This window comes from Melozone crissalis, unplaced genomic scaffold, assembly GCF_028551555.1.
Source record: "Melozone crissalis strain CALT ecotype California unplaced genomic scaffold, PUWL_Pcris_2 ptg000019l_1, whole genome shotgun sequence".
Classification (NCBI taxonomy): domain Eukaryota; kingdom Metazoa; phylum Chordata; class Aves; order Passeriformes; family Passerellidae; genus Melozone; species Melozone crissalis.
In genome coordinates this window covers 28,842,419-28,865,934 of record NW_026535797.1, presented here as the reverse complement: position 1 = coordinate 28,865,934, position 23,516 = coordinate 28,842,419, and the positions used below count along the sequence as shown (strand labels likewise).

Below are 23,516 nucleotides of genomic sequence, written 5' to 3'. Positions count from 1 at the left end.
ACAGTGCCTCCCCAAAGCCTGCAGCTGCCATCAGCAGCGCTGCTTGCCCCAGTGTTTGCTGCTAATCCAGAGCCAGCAGAGCCTCTCCAGCTGGGTGTGGGCCGTGCAGGACTGTCCACATCACATCCCTGGGGGCACTCACTCTCTGCTCGGCTCCTGGGCTTGCTTTCCCCCTTGCCTGGATGCTTGGAGACTCCTGAAGCTGAGACACAGATCACCAAGTTACAGAGCAGGCTGCTTGCAGCTTTGAAGGAAAACTTCAATGAACCATGAAGCCTCCGTTAATTATTTCTTTTTGCTGCTATTGTTTTTTACTGCTGCTGACAGTGGATTTACCTCTGCCCTCTCCCACAGGGATCCTGCTGTTCCTAACGCTGCTGTAAAAACCTGGTTATCTAAGGAGCAAAACTAAACTTTTCTGTTTTCCTTTCGTGTTTATCCTTTCTCTATCCTTTTGAAACATCCGCAACCCTCACAAGTGGCCCATTCAGCAGCTGGAGGAGTGGCCCCAGTGCAGAGAGTACAAAGGCAGCCCCTGGTGCTCGGCTAGCCCCTCACACAGCCAGGCTGGGGCATTGCCTTTCCTCACAAGCCTTCCCCTGGGCAGCAGGGTGCTGCGAGACCAAAAGCTTTGCTTTTCATTTAGACGTGTCCCTTGAAGTCAGGGTGGCTCCTCAAAGCACCACACATCCTTTTCATACATCTGAAGTCCTGCAGGGGCTGACTTTGATCCAGAGGTTGTGGAGGAAGGGTTGGAATTTCAGCTACACAGTGTGAGCAGTTATATGTTTAATTTGCGCTGCCTGCAGCCTCCTCCTCTTTTGTACAGCTGCGATGCGAGGAGAAATCATCCGGAGGGATGCTCGGAGCTGCTCAGCACCAAAGGAAAACCCTGCCCAGGGTCGGGCTCCTTGCCTGCCTGCAGTGGGGCTTGCAGGACCCCCTCTCTGCAAGGCTCGTGTGCCCTCTAGCTGCGGCATCCTCCGGGAGCCCTGCCCGAGCCGGCAGGCAGCGCTTGGAAGCAAATTCTTCAATAATTGGAGTCACAGGAGCAGTCGAGACCAAGGGGTTGGTTGCAGTGGCTGCTGCCTTGTTATGAGTCAACAGATAAAATCTGTGTTTGCTGCTCAGGTGGAGAATTTGTTGTTTGAAAGGTGTTTGCCTACAGTTTACATACTAAGCTGAAGCAGGGGGGGGGTGACATGTCAGCAGGATGGCTCCTGTGGCATCTAGTAAGATGGAAAATCAGAATGTGAATCAGAAATATGTACTGTGGGGCAGGTAGCAAAAAGTTGGAGAGTTGAACATTTTTTGTTTCATTTTGTAGGCTTTGCACAGGCCTCTTTGTGATGTGTTTCTCTGCAGAGTGCAGATCTCTGCAGGCTCACAGGCATGGCTAAGGTGACTTTGAGTGCTTTGGTCTGTCCCAAAGGGACCCAGCAAAGGTGGGGGAGCTGCTGGTGCTCCTGCAAACAGCAATTAAGGGTTTGAGGGCAGGGAGGCTGCAGGACAGAGGAGCTGAGGGAGGGGATGTCACACCAAAATGCCCCCTGTGCCCTCAGCCATGAGCACAGAGCATCACATTGCTGTGACAGGGCACTCACACTTGCTTCTCTCTTTTGTCACTCATATTTAGCAGTGTTGGGTACAGCACCATCAGCCCCAGGACCTCCTGTGGGCCCAGCAGCTTGAACAGGCTGAGCAGCCACAGCTGTGGTGGTGGGCACAGCATTTCTAACAGGATAAATGGCCACAGCTGAGGTGATGGGCACAGTATTTTAACAGGATAAATGGCTTCAGCTGTGGTGGTGGGCACAGCATTTTTAACAGGCTAAATAACCACAGCTGAGGTGATGGGCACAGCATTTTTAACAGGTTAAATAGCCACAGCCGTGGTGATTGGCACAGCAATTTTAACAGATTAAATAGCCACAGCTGTGGTGATGGGCACAGGTGGAGCTTGTTTGCAGAGACAGGCCAGGCTGAGGAGTGGTGAGGAGGATGTGGATTTTTCCTGGGGCCAGCTCCATAGGTAGAGGAAGGAAGCCCTAATCCACAGCACTTTTCAAACCTTAGAGAGGGATCTATAAGGTTTGAAAAGAGAGGTAAGTGGGCTAAAATTCTGCACTAGTTTTTAAGTGGTATTCCTTCTGCTAAGCAGAGGGAGCTATCTTTGCTGTCTCTGCTGCACCAGTGTGGTGTTGGAGTAACTCCTGCTTTTCTAGTGCTCCACCAAGGAGGTCTGGCACAGCACCTCTACTTTTTTGTGCCTTATGTGTTCTGCTTTTGTTTCATGTGTACCTACCAAGTTTGTGTAAAATTCTCCCCCAACTAGATTTTACTGCAGCACTGTTTCTTTATGACTTATTTCCCAGGACAAGTCTTTGTATCTGAAACAATTATAAAGGGTGTTGGGCTTAATTGCATCTTCATATTTTAAGATAACTGGATGAGTCCTTGCCCATGTGTTGGCCAAAATGATAGTGTATGTGTTGTACAAAAAAGTGGCTATAGTGTGTATATAGAGGGCTACCTCATAGTATTTTCCTTGCTGCTGTAGCAGGCAGGAGGGAGAGCAGGGCATTAGGAATATCTGCAAACCTGCACTGCAGAAACCCATTTAAGAGCAAATATAAGGCCCAGGATCAGTGTGGCTTGGAAAGCTGTGGCATTGTGTGTGGTAGGTGCCATGGAAACATCTCCTGGTGGTAACTCAGCCCTCAGCTTATGCAAGGTGCCTCCACAGGGAAGTGCTGGCTGCAAGGAGTCCTCTTTTACTACGAGTTAATTTCGACCTTCCACCGGCTCTGGAGGGAAACCACTGATTAAGGTGATGCCTAGCAATTATGCTATGATAAGTTAATTGCAGAGGAACAGCCCCATGGCTGCAGTGAGCTCTGGCCAGGCTGCACGGCTCTGTGCAGGGGAAGAAAGGTGATGGTGTCTCGGAGCAGCACAGCTGAAACCCTGGCACTCTGCTGCAGCCTAACATGGGAGCGGGTGCCTCCCTTTCCATCTGTGTAAGTGAACTTAAATCTGGCTGCTTCACTCCTTCCTCCTTTCTGAGAAGGCTCTGCTGCATCTGAGAGGGGAAAGGGAGGGATTTACAGTCATGGTGCACAGATATTTTAGAGGCTTTTTGTAACACCTCATAGCTTATATACAAAAATGCTGTAAAATATGTTTGGCACATGCTGATATTTGTTCTTTTTAGATAACTATTCATGCTGTAACACTAACATCACAGTCTAAGCTTTCCTATGTATTGAAAGAGCAAAATGGCTTGGGGTGTTTTGAGTGCTGTGTGCGCTTTTGCCATGGCAGCAGGGCTGGCCTGGAGCTCCAGCTCATGGCTCTGCTGCAGGCAGAGTGTGTGAAAAACAGCTTCACTAAGGCAGATCAGCTTCAAACCCATAGGAAAATCTTTCCCTTTTCCTTCTGAAAACATAGTAATAAAAAAACATTGAAAAAAAGGCTGGTTTGAGATAATGCTACCAAAAAAAAAAAGAAAAAAATTTTAAAATCCCCTTTAGGTACTGTTTAAATAGTCCTAGTGCAGCAATGGTAAATCCAGGTTTGGACTTGTGCTCTCCTTGCCTGGTAGGAATGAGGATGGAATGCAGCAATTACTGTGGGCCATGGCAAGCAAGGGGCTTCGGGGAGGTGGGAAAGTGGGCAGGGCAGCCAGGACTCCTTTCACAGTGCCAGACAGAATTTCCCCTTTTTTAAAATATTCCTGAGGGATATTATTATTAAATATAGAGTTATTATCTTTATTTTTTAATGTATCAAAAGGTATCATTTAGAAATATGTTTTTAAACCTCCCCAGGTGGCCCTGAGGGGCTGCAGAGCCGCTGTGCCCGCCTGGGGCAGCCCCGTCCTCACAGAGCCCCTCAGCCACCCTCAGGGACAGGGCCCCGCCAGAGCCCACAGACTCCCCAGCCCATGCCCTGTAAGATGGAAAAGCAGCTTTCTTCATCAGACAGGATGAAAAGTGCAAGTTTTTTGTGATTTTTTTATGCTTTTGCACCAGTTGTTGGGGTAAAAAATTTGGAATAACTGGGTAAGCAGAAAGGAACCACTTCCGAGGCGTGCGCCATGGCTGCCGCTTAAATTCCACTTCACGTTCCTTCATAATCTTGCATTTTTTATCCTCAGGAATTAGGCGGAAATTCACAAGTTTCATAGAGTTGGAAGGCTGTGCACCAGCAGGGGGTCAGCTTTTTCCTGACTTTTGGGGCTCTTTTGAGGGCTAGTGACCCCTCACTATCCTGAGCAGCCCATCTGCCTCAACACGAGGCCCATTTTCCCTGACTGTAGGGTGAGGGGGCTTTACTGGAGTTTACCCCATCACAGGTCTCACCTCAGCTCTACAGAAGAATATGAGCAAGAATATACAGTAGAAATAAAATCTGTACTAAGATGCTACAAAGAAGACAGTGACTTTGCCTAAGTAGTAGATCTTTGAAGGTTAAAATAATAAAAGCCAGTCACCGTTTACCACTTGACTGTTTTTATTCCCCAGCAATCGTTCTCCTCCATACAAGTTAGGCACACAACAAATAAAGTTTCACCAGAGCTACAGTTCAGCAGAGAAGGAAGCACATTTGGTGTTCCTCTGGAAACCCTTGTAGAAGATGCAAAGCAATGTGGGGTTCCTTCTCTTGTGGCACAGATGGTGGAGTACCTGGAGGTATTTGGTAAGTTCATATTTTTCCTGCTTGTCTTCTGGAAAATGATATTCTTTGTTTAAGCTTTACTTTTCAGCTGTAAATGCTGGAAAACCCTTATTTACAATTATTGTGCTTTCTTAAAGGAGATCTTGCTTTTTGAACTCCAGTTCTCAGCACAAAGATGTGGTAAAGTAAACAAGCACTGCTCACTGTTCTGCATTTCTCACACAGGCCTGGAGCGTGTCGGTATATTTCGGGTTGGTGGCTCAGCAAATAAAATCAAGGAATTGAGGCAGAAGTACAATCAAGGGGAAAAAGTAGACCTTATTAATGATGGAGATGTTGATTCTGTGGCCAGTCTCCTGAAGCTCTTTCTGAAAGAACTACCAGTGGCTGTTTTTCCAGACAATATTTGTTCTGGCTTGCTAAAAACTTTCCAAGGTACAGAACGGGCACCTTCCAAGCTTCTGTCCATTCTCTGACAGTGACAGATAATGTGTTCATTACACTTTCGATAAACAAAGTTTTGTGTTTCCTTAACCTGAAGTTGATGTTTAATTGCTTTGGAGGGACCAGGCATCTATGAACTTGTCTACAGTCTTTTTAAAATTCACTAAGTCTTTTGGGTTCCCTTCCTTCCTGTTTCAATGAATCCTGCAATCCTCTCCTGTTTTCTTTGAGAAAGCTCTTCCTCTGCATGTTTTCTTTTTTAAATTGTATACCATACTAGTTCCTGAGATAATATTTTTAGTTTTAATGCAACCACCACCATATTGCTGCTTGTGTATTTATATAGCCACTGCCTCACTTCTCTTCCAAGCTGAAGCCTCTTTTTTTATTTAACCTTCCCTGTTAAAGGAGGTTTTTCTGCACATTACTCCTTTTATTTAGAGCTGTGTTTTTAGTTAGCATTTATTTTTCCAGTCCTCTTATAATCTTGGACGGCAGTGTGTGGAGCAGCATGCAAAGAGCACCCCAGCAGCCCTCTGCCTGCTCCCCCTTCATGCTTGCAGTGGCTGAGCTCTGTTCTCAGTCTGCCAAGTGATTCTGGTAGCTAATTCAGGTGTTTGTAGACAAATAAATGGATTTTGTGGGTTACTTTGGGGGCTGCTTTTGTTCGAAGTGCCCTGTAGGAGTTTACAAAGAAAGAGAAAGGAAGCAGTTTCATGAGCAGAACAACCTATGGGGCTTTTGTGAGCACCTTGTTTTTTCTACTCTGGACAGTCTTGCTGTTATTTTTTAAAGTTATTTTTTCCTCTTTGTCCCCTTTTCCATTTCACTCATTAATCAGTTGAGCACCATGGGCCTTGGCCTGTGCAGAATGTGTTTTTTAGGGCTAAAATTACCCTCAAGGGCATGATTTGCTCATAAGCAATGTCAAAGCTACGCAGATGTGTCCTGGTGATCTATGGCAAATTTGAGCATCAGCTGCCAATTATTGAGCAGTACTGTCATCTCAATCCTTGTAACCAGGAGATTTTATCCTACTGATAGGGAACTGCTGATCAAATGGAGTTGTTTGTGAACCCATTTTCTGCCTTGTTACCCTTCTTTGAAGAATAAGAACCAAGAAAATGTTAAGTATCCCCAATTTAGAATTTTAAGCATCTCTTGTGTAACTGCAGTTGCATATTTATAGAGCAAAGATGTTTTGAGTCTGAGAGCTACCAATTAGCCAGGAAATGAAGATGATGTGGGGCTGAAAGGCTACAATTTCTCATTCCTCCTAATGAGAATCATACAGCATGTATAAAATCTCTTGGGAGAGTCAAGGCTGGCAACCTTGCACTGTCTTTCAAGGCAGCTTTGAGGATTCAGGTACATGACTCCTGCCTGCAATTTCATTAGGAAAGCAGCAAGTGCTGGATGATTCTGCCTTAAGAGGAAAAATATCAGAAACAGTGAGTGTAAAACCCAATATCTGGAAAATCCATGGTTCTTAAATATTCATAAGTGAAAAGCATATGTCAAAATTTAGTGTACAAAACCCTTGTTGGGGATGTATTTATTCTTCACTTTGTTCTAACATATTTTAAAACCTTCCTTCTTACTTGTACCTAGTATCTGTGATGAAATTGTGTTTGTATTAGGAATATCTATGTTATAAGTTTGGGTTTGTTTTTTTTTCCTCCAGAGCACAAAATCAACACAACAGAATGCATAGAGAACCTGAGACAGTTGCTCAGCTGCCTGCCCAAAGCCCATCAAAACCTTCTTCAGTTCCTGTCAGCTTTCCTGTTAAAGGTGGCAACCTACAGTGCAGTGAATTTCATGACTCTGGAAAACCTGGCCATCGTGTTTGGACCTGCTCTGTTCAAGTGAGTCCTCCCTGCTCAGCTGCCTCAAACAGCACAACAAGGTCACACCTCACAGGGAGGCTTTCTGTCGTAACTCTGGGTCCAATAGGCAGTGGAGCATTTTGTAAGTTCAGTGTTTATATGGTGTATTGTAGGCAGATGTGGCAGGTTCTGAGCTGGCTGATCCCTTTCATTCTGTTGGGCACTGCCTAGACAGGGCAAGCCTCAAGTGAGAAACCATATAAAGAGACATGAGGGATAGAGAGCTGTTTAATGACGACTACTTCTCTTTTCTGAGCCAAAAAAGGTGCTGGCTGTGGGGGCTACTTAGCTGGATTTGATTCTGAAAAGCTCACCCCCCACTTTGACCTTGTAACAGCATTTGATATCAGAGAAATGAATCTCTGTTATCAAGAAAGAGAAGCAACTCATTCTGCCCTTGCCACTAAAAATCAAGTTGACATCCAAGCTGAGCAGTGAGAGCTTGGCTGGAGCTAGAGAAGTCATGTGTGGGGTGGTGGTGAGTGGGCACAAAGCTGGAAGCTAAAAATGAGAGGTGGGACAACATGCCATGCAAGTCAAGGTGATAAGAAGGAACAGCCTGGTGTGATCAGGTAATGGAGAATTTTCCCTTTCACTGTTGACACTAGAGGATGTTAAAATACTTATACCTGTTACAACTTGTAAATCTGTTCTGGTGGATCACAGCCATGCCAGGTTAATATGAACTGTAAGGCAATGACACTTTACAAAATGTATCTATTAGCAGTTAATATCTTCTATGCAGTAAAATAGCCTTGTTATTCAGTTGGGTGTTTTATGGCAAGCCAAGTTCATTTTAAAAGTATATATTCAGCAAAATTGGTGCCCAGCATCAATGAGAGGCTTTGTTTTGTGGAAATGGACTTTTAAGCCTTGCTGCTGTTTCATAGGTCTCTATATGTGGTCTCTGTTTTCCTGCTCTCTGGGTTTATTGCCAGGTCTACCAGAATTTGACCTTTGGACGTGATACAAGTTTATATCTTAAACAAAAGCACAGCAAGGGAAGTGAATCTAACAAGATGTGGTGTGGTTGGAACTATGCCACTCTGTCCTCTGGGAAAAAAACCTCACCATGGAGGATATTCAGCAGTGCAACAAAGCAGCTTTGCAAACAGACCCCAAGTTCCTTAATATCTGAATACTAAAGTTAATAAATGAGTGGAGACAGATGAGGTTTATTTATCGGTGTTTGGATTAGTTTTGTGGTGATACTTATGAGCATTGGCTGATACTAAAAGGCCTTCACCAAGAATCTATCCCTTCACCAAGAATCTATTCCCCACATTAACTCAAAAAGCACTTCACTGACTGACCCCATTGTGCCATCAGGTGACATTTGCTCTCACTTAGGGCTTCTGTGCATGTACATGCATGCAAGAAGATTTTGTTCCTTTATCTCCATGCCCAAATTATCCCAATGTGTGCCCACTGATTGCTGTATCTGCATGTAAGGATCCAGTGTGCTCCCTTATTGATTGATGAGCTGTTTCAGTTTTAAATATCCCAATCTTCTGGGACATGGCCCAGCTACTTCTGAACATGTGCCTTTGCCTGGTTTTAAGGTACATTCAGTGCTAAACTGAGCACTTGTGGCAATGACCTGTCTGAGAAGCCTTGAAAGCAATCAGCACAGGGTTTCCCTGCCAGTGACCTGTCAAGACAACAGCTACCATAAATAGATGTCTGCCTGTAAATGTTATCTTCACCTCTTTACAGTCATTCTGATCTCACCAGCTCTGGGAGACAATCCAGTAAATCTGGGTGTTTTTTTTTTTTTTTTTGTAAAACACTTAACACCATGGTGCTGTGCTTGTTGAGTTACCTCCTAGGGTTATGAAAAACCACCTTTTTGGAAGTTGGGCAGAGAGGAGAGCCTTGAAACTGGCACTGTCAGTGAGATTGCTCTATACCACTTCCTGCTGAGTGACCTGAAGCCTTCAATGATTCAGAATAAATCATTGGTATTGTCCTGTACAGCAGCAAAATTCAAGGTAGTCAGCTGTGGCAAATCATATTGCTGACACAGGGGAAAAAGTCATAAATATCCTTTATGTCTTTCAGAGCAAGAATTAGTGCAATTATCTGGCACATTATGAAACATTTGGCAGCCAGAGTGAAGGAAACTGGGACATGTTGGGTAGTACTTGCTATAGTTGTTCAGTGTAAATGGGAAGGTTATGGAAAAACTGCTTTTAGATCTAATCTGCAGAAATGTGTGCTCCATGCAATTGCTGGCATTTACCTTCTGGAGGTAATGGCAGCTCCTTGTACAGCATAAATTCATTGCAGGTGTTAAAACTGTTCTTCATGTATTCTGGCAATCTGCATTTTTGTGAAATTACTTCTTCCTTCTTTGACACTCAACAACTAAACAAAATTGTTTATGAGCCTTTTAACTTTAAATTTCTTACCTATTTAGATTCAAGTGTAAATTCTGTCTGTGATTATCACCTATCTCAATATTTTGGCACTTTTATTTGTGAGTAGGAATATTCTGTAGTTAGAACATGGAACCTTCTTGGGCCTTGGGACCACAAAAGTTGAATATTCAACTTTGTACATTATAAGCCTAAAGTGCACATACTTCATGATTTGTAGCTATTGTTATTATAACACAAAAATTACAAGGCTTAGCACAGTTATTATACTGCAAATCTAGTTAGAGGATCAAGGAAAACTGGTTTTGCTCTCCCAGTATCTGTAAATGCTTAGGAGAATGCTTTTATCAGAGATCCAACTGATGTGACTTAGATTTCCATGGATACTTTGTTATGCTTCATTTTGGTAAAGAGATTTTTAGTTCTGGTCTCAGTGAGCAATTCTTGCATGAGTGCACGAGGACTCCAGCCAGCCAGCTGTTTGCTTCCTCTCACTTTGACTCATTGTTTCTGTAAATTTGCAGCAAGCCTGTGGTGGCAGGGAACCTTGGCAGATGTCCTGGACAAAGCCAAGGCAGGGCACTGTGTGGACTTTTTAGCCTGCACTTTGTGGCAAAGCAGCTTTGGAAGTTTTAGACTCACTCAAGAAAACCAGTAGCTAATTCCTGATGGTCAAATTTTACTTGTTTGTTATTCACAGTGAGTGTTCTCCTGGGATTTGTACTACAACCGATTATGGGGCTTTTGTGGGGAAGTGCAGAATACACCTCAGTAGCTCTGCTCTTCCTAGGATCATGTGCATGGATTTAGCTGTGGGGGAACCTGGCTCCCCTTGCTGTCACCCCAATAATGCAGTTTCTGGTAGCAGCAGAAGTACCTGAACAGGTGGGAAGTGATTATTTCAAAAAATTAATTGGAAGTCATTGTGGAAGGTGGCTGAAGAGAAAACTAAAAGTGTATTCTCTATATTTGGAATGCACACCTGTTGCCACTCCTGAATATCTGCTGATGAGACACTGATATTTGGAGTCAGCTGTCTCCTCCCAGTCTATAGTTTAGATCTGTTTTAGGATGAAATGAGAACTGGGCACTCAAACCCAGGCTGCTAGTAAGGGAAAGGAGGACTCAATGAGTGGTGTGAGAGCCATTTATCTTCCTGAATAGCTCGTGCAGTGCTCCTTCTGGTAAGCAGTTAACAGCTGGTAGAGGAACAAATGTCTAAGCTAATGAAAGAAGCTGAAAAAGAAGACAAAGGACTAAAAATATTGCTTGTCTGGCCTGTGAGCTGAGGGTGTTGATGTTTGGTAAGTGATGAATAATCTCTTAGGATTGCTGTATGCAGCAAAGGCTATTGCTCAGTCAACCAGGTTTTACAAGCAGCCTTGTTTATTGCGGAGAAACTGAGTCCATCCCAAGAAAAATGGGAATGCAAGACAGAGAAATGTTAACTCATCCTAAAGAAGGAACTGATGACACAGTGGTTCATCCTGTAAATCTCTCCATGTTATACCTGGCCATAACCATGCTTAAACCTTCTGCTTCCAAAAGGAGCCCAAACTTAAGTCCTTACAGAAACAACAGTGAGTTTACAAAAGAGGAACACGAATTAGAGCAATTGGACTGGGCCCAATGTGTATATTTGTACTTTAAAATTGCAAATGAATAATGAATGCACTCATTTGGCAAACAGAAGCCTGGTGTATTCGTGCTCCACATTAGTCTCCAGAGTTTATGAATTTCTTGTTTAAATATTAATATTGTGCTGGGTGTAACTGAGTTGGTGCAGCACGGCTGGAGAAGCTCCATTAAGGGCACAGCATTTATGTAAATGTTCTCCAAGCTTCCAAATTGTTGGCAGAGGGGAATACACAAGTCCTTCAGGGGTTGAGATTAAAATCCTATATAAAGAATCCTTTTAATAAATTATTCTGAATTGATTGACAGGGACAATAAAAATTCTACTACTATTCATAAAAACCTAAAAAATATGGGAAGATAAAGAAAGAAAGAAAAAAACCCAACCCAAACTCAACATGGTTAATGGGCACATGTGGAATTTCCACTTCCTGATATGACTGATGTCTGTGGATTTATAAATTAATACACTGAAGCAATTTATTAGCTGTGGGGTTTGTTTTTCTCCACACAGTTCTGGTAATAAGACATCCTAGTGATCAAAGTTCACCTTCATAAATGAAGGTAGAACAAAACCACTCTTTCCACCCCAATGCCAGTGAGCAATGGCAGATTGATAGGGTGCCTTTTTTATGCCTGTCCTTTTCACCCTTGATCTTGTGAACCTTGTGTCTGAGCTCCTGTCAGGTTCTTACCCCTTTGCTGTGCCGCCACAAGGATTCACTGTGTTGTGAACCACTGCAGCAAAGCTGGGGCTCTGTCCCTGTACAGGTCCCACTGTTGTGAACCCCCCAAGCTCCAGTGGTCACTGTCCCAGCAATTGCTGCTTTGCTGAATTACCTTGGCCACTGGGAGGGCTCCCTGTGTCAGCCATGACCAGCCCCTGATCTGAGAGCTCCCAGGATTAATCCAGCTCCTCTTCCTTTAGGATTCCTGTCAGTCCCTTGGCTTGTGAAGAACAAAGGCTTTACAATGGCCTCCTGCTGTATTTGCTCCAACACCAGGAGATGCTTTTTGTTGACCTGGACCCTTGTTTTTCACAGAGAGAAGCAGATGGCCTTCAGGTAAGAAAGTTACAGCAAGAAATTAAAAGTGCTTCATCAGTTGAAACCCAGAACTGGAAATACATTTGCTTATATATAGTTTAATTAATGACTGTACCTTGGAGCCAGCAATGTAAATATTCATGATATACCTAAGCTGGAGAGGAAACATGTGTGTTAAAATTCTAATTTGGAAAAAAATGCAAGTGCAAAAGCAAAAGGTCCAGAAGAAAATCCCAAGCTGCTCTACTTTAAATATATTAATGCCAAGATTTGTTAGATCAAAGCCACTGGATATTTCCTTGAGTGAAACACATTTTATTTTGTGTGTGTTTTTGTCTATACATTGATGATGCAGGAAAGCAAAATCAGAAGGTTTGAAACCCCTCTTATTTTTTAGAACTCACTGTGTATGTTCCAGCCTCTCCTTGGATGTTTTCTAAAACATTGCTAGCTCTTTGATTCCTTTTTTGCCTCTTTGTTGAAAGCCTCGTGGTGCAAGAAACATGATAGACAAATCCTGGTTTAGAGAGAGGGTCAATATAAATCTTGTTTTCACTTTGTGATGTGGTGTATCATTGCTGCTTAACTTGAAATTGATTTTTGGAAAAAGCCATGAAGGAAATGTAGCAAAGCCTGCAGTTTAATACTTCACAGTGCAGTTTTGTGATCCTTGAGGTTCACAGTGAGGCTGGCAGAAGTGTGCCAGGTCAAGTGATGGACTGTGGAAGAGATTAGCATTGCATGGAAGTGTGGGTGACAATATTTGTGTTTATGACTCCTTAATTTTCTGGCTTCTTTCTCCAAGTATCTCTGTTAAGGAAAGCTAGCAGACTTTTCATACAAAGTCAGTATTTAGAACATATTACGTATTCCAAAGAGCTTTCAAGGAACATTACAGTCCCAATATTCTTTCTTTGAAAACAAAACCTGTACAGACACAGGTATAAAGAACATGCTATATTGACAAAAGGATGCTTCTAAAATATTGCTTCAATGCCCCAAGACATGGACCCAAATGTAACACTAGGATTGTTTCACACTAAAACAGTGTTGAGCTCATGCTCCCAGCTCCCCTTTCTCTCTGAAGAAGTCCCATGTCACTACCACCTCTGGGAGTTTCTGAAACCAGAACTCAATTGAGCACACAAAATAAAAATATTGGCTGTCCCAAGACATCTGTTTGCAAAGCTAGAGGAAGCATCAGCAGCTAAAAGAAATTGGAGAGGTATTAGAGCAGCCAGGAAACCAGGCTTTCACTTGCAGTGCTTTTGTTTTAGAACCAGCTTCACTCCCTGTAATTCTGCAAAATGTCACAGTCTGTCTGGAATTGTGGTGATGTGGGAAAGAATTCTGCTGAAAAGCTGCTTTCAAGTTCTTTAATAAAGCCTCAGACAAGGCATAGCCATGGGGCACTCTCCTGCTCTGAGGTAAGTTTATGAAAGAAATCCCATCTGTGGGTGAGAAGGGAATTCAGTACTCTGTGGCTGATCTTGTTTTTGTAATTTTTGGCAGGAAACTCAGCACATTGGATAGGTACCCTTCATCTTTCATAATATAACAATTGCTCAAGGTCCACTAAACTAGAAACATCAAAGTTGGGTTTACAAACTAAACATATTAAAAGTTCATGTTTTTCTTCCAGTAAAACAAGCAAAAAGTGAAACGGCAAACCTGGCTCAGAGTCCTTGTTTCGTCCTGGAAATGAAACTTGTTTTTACTGGCTTTTACACAGATACTTGCATTTGGACTACTTAATTCCTCTGATTTTGTTGTTGGGTTGTCTTTTATTTTCCCATTTCAATGTTTTAAAAGTTAACCTGAGTTCTGTCAAACTAAAGCCATGCCAATCCTGCCCCACAGCTGACAAGACTTAACCCTCAGTTGTGTTGTTTGTGGGCTGAAATGGCAGATGGATTGCTCTGAGCAGAGTTCTTAGTGTCTCAGTTCCAGGAACCATGCCACTGATGCTGTGTGTGCTGGCTGATTCAGATTGACAGACTGGGAGAAGAAGTTTTGGGTTTAAGATTTTTGGTAGCTCAGAACTATTGCCCTAGGCTGGACAGTAGGCTATTTACAGCCACCAATTATATATAAAGATAGTTGTTTAAAGTTATATCCCAGCCATGATGTATCTTAACTTGTCCTTTTTTCCTGTGTGTTGTACATATGTTTTTCACCCTTAAAATAGAGTAAGAATGCTACAGAATCCTACCAGGCTGGGGCTTCATGTCTGTGTGGGGGGTTTTTTAATGCATTTTAAAAAATTTTGATTTTATCCCACTCCACTTCTCCTGAACATTCACTAGCATTTAGAGCTGTCCTATAAGCTTTTGTCCTAGCCCTAAAGCTGCACTGGTGCTAAACTGATTTTCATGTTTGGATTAAATAATCCTTTAAAAGGAGGTTAGGCACCACAGTGTCTGTTTTCACCTGAGGCCTTTCTAACAACTGTGTTTAAACCAAGGAATATCAATAGCTGTGTTGGAGATATGCAAGATTATCTTAACTTCTATAGTGTAATTTAATTATGAACCAAACCTTGTTAATAGCAATTTGTCATTTCTGCATCTTACATTCCAGATAAAAGTTGAATATGGAATTTTTTTTGCATCTAGTCCAAGAATGTGTTTCTGCATCTCCTGTTTGTACAGAAGTCATAGATGAATCCTTTCTGATTTAGGCACATAACCTTTGTCTTGCAAACAAACAGGAGCATGACTTTCTGGGTCCTGCAAGCCACTGCTTGTATCCCCATTAAAGCACGGGTTTGGTTAGGAGAAATGCCTACACCCTGAGGAGAGGAGTCTCATTTCTTGTTCTCTTCTCTTGCTTTGTCCTTCCATGCACACTTCACTATATATCAGCTAGGCTGCTCTCTACAGTCTTAGAACCCTATTTTGAAGGGATTGCAGAGATCCAGGGGGTTGGGGAAGTAGAACTGGACAATATCCTGGACCTGCAGGTTGACCACAGACAGCTCTGTATGAAAATCTGAAACTGTAGTGTGGTTTGGAGCTGGTCAGAAGAGTGCAAGTAAATATTTCATGGATACTTTGTCTGCTCAAATTATGGTTTAATTGGGAAGGCTTTTGTGGTCTGGAGAGCTTTGTTAATCTTGCGGGGTTTTAGCTTTTTCCACAGAGGATATGGATGTTTCAGCATTAACTCTGATCTGTGGAAAAAAAGAAAAGTGGTGCCTCACTTGCATGGGAAGTTGTCATAAAATAGAATTGTGGTCTCTAAAATGGAATATCCTCAGTGTGGAGGACAGCAATAATTTAACTGGTGTTTTAATTTGGTAATCCCATGACAATTCTGGCTGAATTAGCTGAAACCTTTCAGAACAAATGAACAACCAACCAACCAACCAGACATTATCTCATTATCTGAAGTTTCCAGGTTAGTCTAATTGTCTTGTCAAAATATTTTTTTCCTGGATAGGAGAACACAGTTCCATTTCCTATTTGTAGAAGTGTTAATTGCTTTCTTTCATTTAAGGTTTTTCCTTAACAGTGGTATGTTTTAGTTGGTTTTAGATGTGAACATAGCAAACCCTGCATGTGCCATGTGAAGGGCCAGGAGACTTGTCAGTGTATTTGTGGGGATTGCTGTTACATTATAGAAGGACTTAATATTCTTTCCCATTCCACAGAAAAACTCTTTTCCCTAATCTTTGTAAACTTGCTAAAATATGGACTCATTAAACATTACATTTCAATTTTCTATATAAGTACTGATCAAACCAGAAGACTGGATGAAAAATGCCATTTGTAGAGATCAAAGTAGGCAGGCCCTGTACCCCCACAAACATTGTGGCCAATAAATTGTAAAGACATATTTCTTCTCTTCTGGAAAAGCACAGCAGAATATGTTACTGATTGTGGGCAAAAGGATTTGATGAAAACTGCTGTAGGCTGAGGAAGTTTGACTTGAAACAACTCAAGTGAATGTGGCTGGAGTACTCATTGTTCCTTCTGGAGTTCAGTGCCAGAGCCTTGCTGCCTGTGGCTGGGAGCAACAGAGCTTTTCTGTGCTGTGCCTGTGGTCTGCAGCAGCCTGGCCCTTGTGCTGGAGATCTGAAACTTGGAAAGGATGAGTGTGCCTGCCCTCCCCTTGTGGGGACCTGCAGGGTCTGCAGGAAATGTCACTGGTTTAATGTTTGCTCCAGCAGCGCTGGGGGTCTCCCTTGACTTGCTGAGCAACTCCTCTGGGACACTGCTGCCACACTTCAACCCCCCAGGTGGGGCGTGCTGCTGTTTACTTTTCTCTCTTTTCCCCTTCCCAGTACACAGAAGCATGGGGATTTTTTATTTGGTTGTGGTAGTTTTGGTTTGGTTTTTTGGTTTTTTTTTTTTTTGGTGGTTTGGTTTTGGGGTGTTTTTTTTTTTTTTTTCTTGGTCTGGGCAAGGCAGCACTAGGAGAGAAGCTTTTTAAGGGAGGGTGTGCCCAGTGTGACAAATGAGGCCACTGCTGGCTGTGCTTTACTGTACAAGCAGCTCTGGCACAGGGGAGGGGAGCTGCTCAAGCTGAAATGCTGAGGCTTCACTGCAGTCAGTGGTACAAGAGCAGAGCTCAGGCAGTGCCATGAGCTGCTTACACTGGTCCCTGGCTGTTGTTCCATAAGGACACAATGTGCGTGAGAAGGGAAGGTCTTTCTAAAACTGGTAACTGATACCGGCCTTTTGTGGCTTGGGAAATGGTTTTGAAGGCAGAATGGGCACAGAAACCAATGCAGGGAAGTCTCACCTTTTGTTCCTTCTTCAGTGAATGCCCATCCTCAGTCTGGCTGAGAATGGAGCACATGAAAAGCTCCCACACAGTCAGACTTACAGGACCTGTATGGATTACAGGTGAAGGATGTTTATTTGCACTTTGTGAAGGGGAGCAATACCTGATGTCCTCACGGCGGCAGTAGCCAGTTGCTTTGCTCACAAACATCAGCTACACTACAAGGAAGAGGATTATAATTAATCTGCTCTGTACCCACTAGAATAACACAAATCTCTGGTTTCAGAGGATGTGTGTGGTCCTCCTCTGATGCTTAAAACATTTACCACAACACCTGACCCAAGTGTAAGATTTTCAGGCATCTCAAGTCGGCAGTAGAGGAAGGAGCCAGCAGCGCTTTCTTCCACGCGGTGTCAGCATTGTTCTCTCTCACTCCAGAGCTTTGGACGTAACCCTTTAATGTGTTCTGAGAACCTGTCTTAAAATCAGGTATTACCTTTCTATTTTTGTAGTGTATCAGAGCATCAGCCTGTTCCTTCCTTAGATAATTAATTGATATCAGGGAGGCATGAAGGAAGGGTATAGATGCACCTCTAAACCATTATGAAATGCAAGCCTTTTTTATTTTATGCTTGTGTCACCTTCCTTACCTGAGCAGGACTGCCAATAAAATCTCTTCCCCTTTCTGTTCCTTCTCTTTGGTGAATGCAGGCAATTTGATTTGTTTGCTGATGTTAAAGACTTCTCAAAAAAAAAAACTCTATCAGAAATGAAATCTTTGATAGGAAAACAAGCCCTTGGGAAATAAAATGTATTTGTACTGAAAGGCTTATGATATATCAGGCTTATGATATATAAGCGTTAAATATTTCAGTGTTTTGAGTTATGTTTGGCTGTAACAGTCGGGGAGATGAAAGATTATTTTAAACCCTTAGTGGCTTTTCATTTCACGCAAGGTTAGGGTAGGAAGTGAGAAATGTTTTCAGAAAAACAGGCAAGAAATGTAGAGTAAAATAAAAACCTGAAAAAACGTTCACTGTTAAAAAATAGGGAAAATTAGACAATCCAACTTCTTTTTAAACAGTAGTTAATTGTAGATCATTTAACTGTAGTTAGTTACAGAGCTGTGCAACAGCGAATTTAATAGGCGTATTCTGAATGCACTGTTCCCTCTCACGCTGCCTCTCCCACACCCGACAGTTCCTCGAGTGCTTTGTTCCTCTTTAATTAGTTTATTTCGCCTACTCTGGCAAGTACGCAAACATCCTTAAGCACTTAAACAACACCAATCGAGAGAAGAATAGTGCTAGCCCTTATCGCCTCGCACAGAAAGGCTCGGCTGAACCTTGAAAGGCCATTAGCATCTCAGAACCTAACGCAGTTTCCCTCTCGCCCAGTTTGTTTGAGTGGAGTCTGCACTGTTTATTTGCTACAAGTAAATGGAAATGCACGTTCATGAGTCAGCATTTTTGCTAGATTCCAGGACTATCAAATGCTGGTTACCTTTATTTTTTCTACTTTGTTTTTTTTTATGAGAAGGAAAGGGATGAAATATGCCTGTAGTAAAAGTACAAGTGTAATTGAGCCAAAAATTATGAGAAATGAAAGGAAATGGATGGTGAAGTTTCGTGCTACACCTGTTCCCTGGGGTCTGTGGCTAGAACAGTTATGTCTAAGTTGCTTTGATTTACTGATACATCTTTTTAAATTAAAATTGTGGAAAGAAACTGGACAGGAATAAGTGAAAAAAGCATTCCAAGGCCATTTTTGATTTAAGGAAATATTACTGCTGTTGGCTTTGCATGCATGGGTTGGCTTCTATGGCTGATAATTTAGATGGATGCTTGAAGCCGAGGCTCTGCCAGCAACTTTAATCCTGACCTTTGAATTTTCTCTGACCATCTGCTTTAATTAGATGTTGCCCTGTTCTCAGGGGACTGTAGATGTGCTCACAAGTATGGTGAGGAACCACAGTATGGGCCTTAGGCTGCCCTGCCAAGGGCTGGGGCAGTCAGCTGTGCCTGGAGAGGGTTTTGCAGGGAGTGCTGCTCAGGAATGACTTTTTTTGGAAGCTGCTAGGACAAGGAAATACTTGAGGGGTTGCTGGTTTGATCCAGTGTTGCTTCCAGTATGCAGCTGGAGCTCTGCCTGGGAGCTGCTGGTGTCAGCATGTGAGAGCAGGCACAGGAGCTCAGCTTTTGGGCAGCTCTCACACGTGGGAGGCTGGGCAGAGCTGGGAGCCAGATATTCTACAACTTAGAACTGACCCCTGCTCTTCCTTGCCCGTGAGGGGGCCAAGAGAGGCCGGGGTGAGCCAAGGTGGGCAGTGCTGGGACCTGGCACGGGAAGGGAAAGGCTGATCCCTGTGCAAACCCTGCAGGCAGGCCAGGGGGAAAGCTGTGCAAGTAGAGGTCTAAGTAAGGAGGAGAGAAGATGTCACAGTGTGTCCTTTACAGGCCCTAAGATCTATAACTTTAGGATTTTTGTGTGTTCTTTTACGCTTCACCAAAGACATTAAGATGAATGGGACTACATTGAAGGGGAAAAATTATTTCAAGAAAAAAAAAAGGAAACATTTTGGTCTATTTTTAGTATTTTCATAGAGTTGTAGTGGAGATCAAGTGAAGAAATTGTGATTTAGAACGCTTTACTTTACTCTTTTGGTGTCTTTTAGTTCTCTGATGTCTAATTTTATTTCTAGACTCTCTGGGAATTCCATGGAGAGCTGTGACCTTCATAACCTTTTCCTTGGTCAATAGAAGAGGACCAAGCAGCAATAATAGAGAGTGAGCTGGATTTGGATACAGGGAGCACACTGTAAATCAAAACCATACAGTAGCTATAAAAATATGTTTGTGTTTTGCATATTTTCTCTAGGAAAGTCTAGGAAGCAATCTACCACTTAATTGCAAGAAATGATGGATGAATTAAATATTTCTTTGGTTAAATATCTGATCTGCTGCTTTTCTTCTTCTCCAACTCTTGCTTTGATGTTGTTAATGTTTAGTTTAATTCCTGGCTACTTTGCTGATTATTTATATTCCATGATGCCTTCCAAGATTAACCAAAATGCTGGTTGGGGTGGAGAGTGGGAGAAGACAAAGATAAACTGTGTTTAAAATCAGTATTAAATGGGCTGCAGAATGGTAAAGAGCTGTACCTGTTTAATTAACCTTTGCAACTACCAAGCATGGCTTATGTTAGAAGCCTAAAGAACTTATGAAAACTGCTGTTTACAGACCTGCAAATTGCTGAATTCTAGATAACCAGTGAGCTGGGCCTTTCTCTCCTGAGGAATTAGTGTATTTTATCAAAATCTCCTTCTGGATCTGTCCAGAGCATGAGTTAAACTTTAGCAGCAGCAAACACTGCTGACTTCCTTCCCAGTGTTTCTTATTCCTGGTCTCCACATGGCAACAGTCATTGCACTTTCTGACCAGAGAGAACATAAGCAGATGAAATCTAAAGTCAGATCCATGAAAATGTCTCTCCTTATAAAGTCTCTTTGTTTCCAATGTCTACAGCAAATCCACATCCATCTAATTGTCATTCTGTATGAAGTCAGTTTGCTTCATTATAGCAAAACCAGGAGCAGATTAATTCATTTGTCTGCTTAAAATTTACAGATATGCTGCTTCTGAGAACTGTGTTTAGGGATGTCCTAAAACATGGTTTAGGGAAAAACCCAAACCAATCAACAAACCAAAACTCCAGCAAAACAAACCAAATCCCCCACACAAATAACTTTGCAAAGCTTTGCTCTGATTTCTGTTTTTAAACCCTTTGCTGAGGACTTTTACCTGAGACACACATTTCAAAGTTATCCTTATGTTTTCCTCCAATGAAACCTGCTTCTCTAAAATAGAGAAATTAATTTTGAATGAAAATCAAAGAAAGAAATAAAAAAGACCTTTATGTGCAGGAAAGGAGGGCAGCATTTTTTATGCTCTTATTAAGCTGTCTCTCCTGAGGAGCTTGGCACTGACACAGCCACTCCAGAAAGAGAAAAGAAACTCTTCAAAGTGAGATGTGGTAACTTCAATTACAGGACAGGTCAGCTCCTAAGAATACTGAGGGGAATGATGGATCTCTTCAACTACTTCCCACTTAATGGTTTCCACAGTATGTAATCTTTCCTTCTTTGAAATTTTTGTATAGCTTTGGAGTTCTTTTTATTTAATCAAAATGAACTTCAGAGTTGAAGGGTTGCTGCTGTCCCTGCATATCCTTCAATTGTGGCTTTTCAATTACTTGAAAGGGAGAAAAAAAAGGAAAGCAATGGAAAACAGAAGGAAAAATTAATTATGGGAGTGCTGTCCTCATCTCACCCTGTTGTAGCTTTTCTACTCTGAAGAAAATATTAATTCTGGAAACAAATTCTTTAGGTATTCCCTTTTCCTTGTTCCCTTCTGCCTCCTGTACAAATCCTTTTTCTTGACAGTCAGAGTATTATATACCTCTTTGAAAACATGGATGTGACAAAGTAGAACAAGTGCTTGGCATAGGGGGACATACCTTATTTTTATTTAGAGAGATTTTTATTTCCAGTTGCTTGTTAAATTAAAACAAATGGGAGGAAGTTTTCACTACTCCAACTCACTCCACATTTTATAAACCAGTTCTTCTTGGTCTAAAATGGCACTGAAGCAAGGAGAAGTCACCTACCTCTAAATCAGGTTTTATACTGATGGAGGTGATGTATATTGCTCCTTGTAGAAAAGGATAGCAAAATTTCTTCTCTGCTTCAACACATCTGAGACTGGCTCTGCAGGTCTTGTTCCAAAGTGTGGTTTTGGGTTTTTGTTTTGGCTTTGGGGTCTTGTTTTGTCTTTTCTTCCCCTAAGAATGGAAACCTGTCCTCTTCCAGCTTGAAGCTATTCCGCCTCCTGTCCTATCACTACAAGTTCTTGTAAAAAGTTTCATCTTTTTTGTGGGCTCCCTTCAGGTACTGAATGGCCATAATTAGGTCACCCCAAAGCCTTTTCTTGACAAAAAATAACAGATCAGTGTTTCCTTCTGCTCTGCACATCCAACAGGCAAATTCCCACCACAGCAGAAGCAGAGCACAGGTTCCTTTGTGGAGAGAACCACAGAATTATTAAGTTTGGAAAAGACCTCTGAGATCATAGAGTCCAGCCTTTAACATTGCTATGCCAACCTGCCCACTCTAGGTGGTGCTTAGATATTATCATGGGCAGGTTGGAATGCCTTCAGTGAAGTGGAAAGCACATTTGAATTACATAACAGTGACTTTTTGACATTTTCACAGGGTGTCTCCATTCTTTCCTCAAATAGACAACAAGTCAACAAATTCCTACCAAAAATGCTCACCATGCAAGTAGAACTGCATGAGGGTTTGAGGGCATGGTTGGGTCAGTCCAAAGGACTTGTGTTATTCCACAGTAATCCTTGGAACATCTTGTTAATTAACCACACACTGGGTTAATTCACCAAATAATAGTACAGTAGGGGTGGTGTCATTTTGCTTTCAGGTATCTGATGCTCAAGAAAAGCTGTGCAGAGGTGCCAGTGTGAGATCTGTGTTACTCTGGAGAGGGTTAAATCACATTGGACTGGCGATTTTGCTAATGTGGCTGTTAATTAAACTGCTAATTTAGCTAATGTAACAGCTTTCAGTTCTGCTGGCAGTGTTCTCCCCACACTGGATACATGCATGTTCCTCAATGTGTGTTATGCATGTACCAGCTGCTTTTAAATGATGAAGTACACAAGTTCAGAGCAACTGACTGCACTAGGGATGTGGCCTCTCTTTAATGAACTTTTGTTTGATTATTTGTAAGTAAGGTGGGCAGGAGTTCAAAAGGTGACTGCAGTCTCAGCTGATCCTTTGAATAAAAGCTCCAAAGGGTCAGGAAGAAAAATGGGATGAGGTATCTTTGACATATTCTTTCTTACTGAAGAGAATATTTTAAAAGAGTGAAGGAAAGAAAAAAGGTCTGTAGTGCTTAAAAATTTCTTCTTAATCTCGCCCTCGCTCTTTTGGAGACTTAAAACCTGATCTGAGGCGTAATCCAGAAAAATGCGTCAAGAGGATCTGTTCAAAAGCATAGAGTGTGTTGGCATCAGCAAACTCTTATTATGGCTGTCATGTTCTCTATCCTGAAGCCTCGTTCTAATCTCCTGGCAGCATTCAAGCCTGGTGTTTCCATTTTGATTGAATTAATTAGTGGAGTTTAGATGACTCCCCGAATCTGAAATTGTCAGAATTTTTTAGCAGGGTGTTCTTAAAGGCTATTTTTGCCCTAGCTAATAGCAAGTAGGACATCTGACTGCATTTCTGTATTGTTTAAATTGAAAATACATGGTCCATTTGGAAGCAAAGAAAATGGTAAACGAGAGCTATATTTATGTACTTATCTTGCCTTTAAAGTTAATCTCCTGTTACTAGTCTTGAGCCCTTCAGGTTGCCATAGAAACTGCCACAGCCTCCAACTGTGCTTCTCCCAAGACTTAATTGCATTCTGAGTTTCATGTGCTCTCTATTAACTGCAGCACTGGCAGACACAGGCAAGCTGCAGAATGAGTAGAATTAATGGTTCAATATGATGTGTGCATTTTTTAATACTATGTTTCCATATCCCTTTTCAAGTTTTTCTTCACCAGCTGGTTAAATTTTTCTGTAACACACAGTGATACCACAGGGATGGATTCTCTCTGCTGCCACTATATTTGATGTTTTCAAGTCTTTGATGCCA

General features: G+C 42.2%; 1 protein-coding gene across 1 annotated transcript in view; it reads left to right on the top strand.

Annotated features, from left to right (window-relative positions):
* The first annotated feature begins 2,947 nt into the window (after window positions 1-2,947).
* FAM13C (family with sequence similarity 13 member C) overlaps window positions 2,948-23,516 on the top strand; it is a 114,867-nt gene continuing 94,298 nt past the window's right edge. The window contains exons 1-5 of the mRNA XM_054276568.1: window positions 2,948-3,020; window positions 4,527-4,701; window positions 4,906-5,115; window positions 6,809-6,992; window positions 11,955-12,090. Of these exons, the coding sequence (XP_054132543.1) occupies window positions 2,991-3,020; window positions 4,527-4,701; window positions 4,906-5,115; window positions 6,809-6,992; window positions 11,955-12,090 (735 nt within the window). The 5' untranslated portion in view covers window positions 2,948-2,990. The remainder of the gene's footprint in view (window positions 3,021-4,526; window positions 4,702-4,905; window positions 5,116-6,808; window positions 6,993-11,954; window positions 12,091-23,516) is intronic.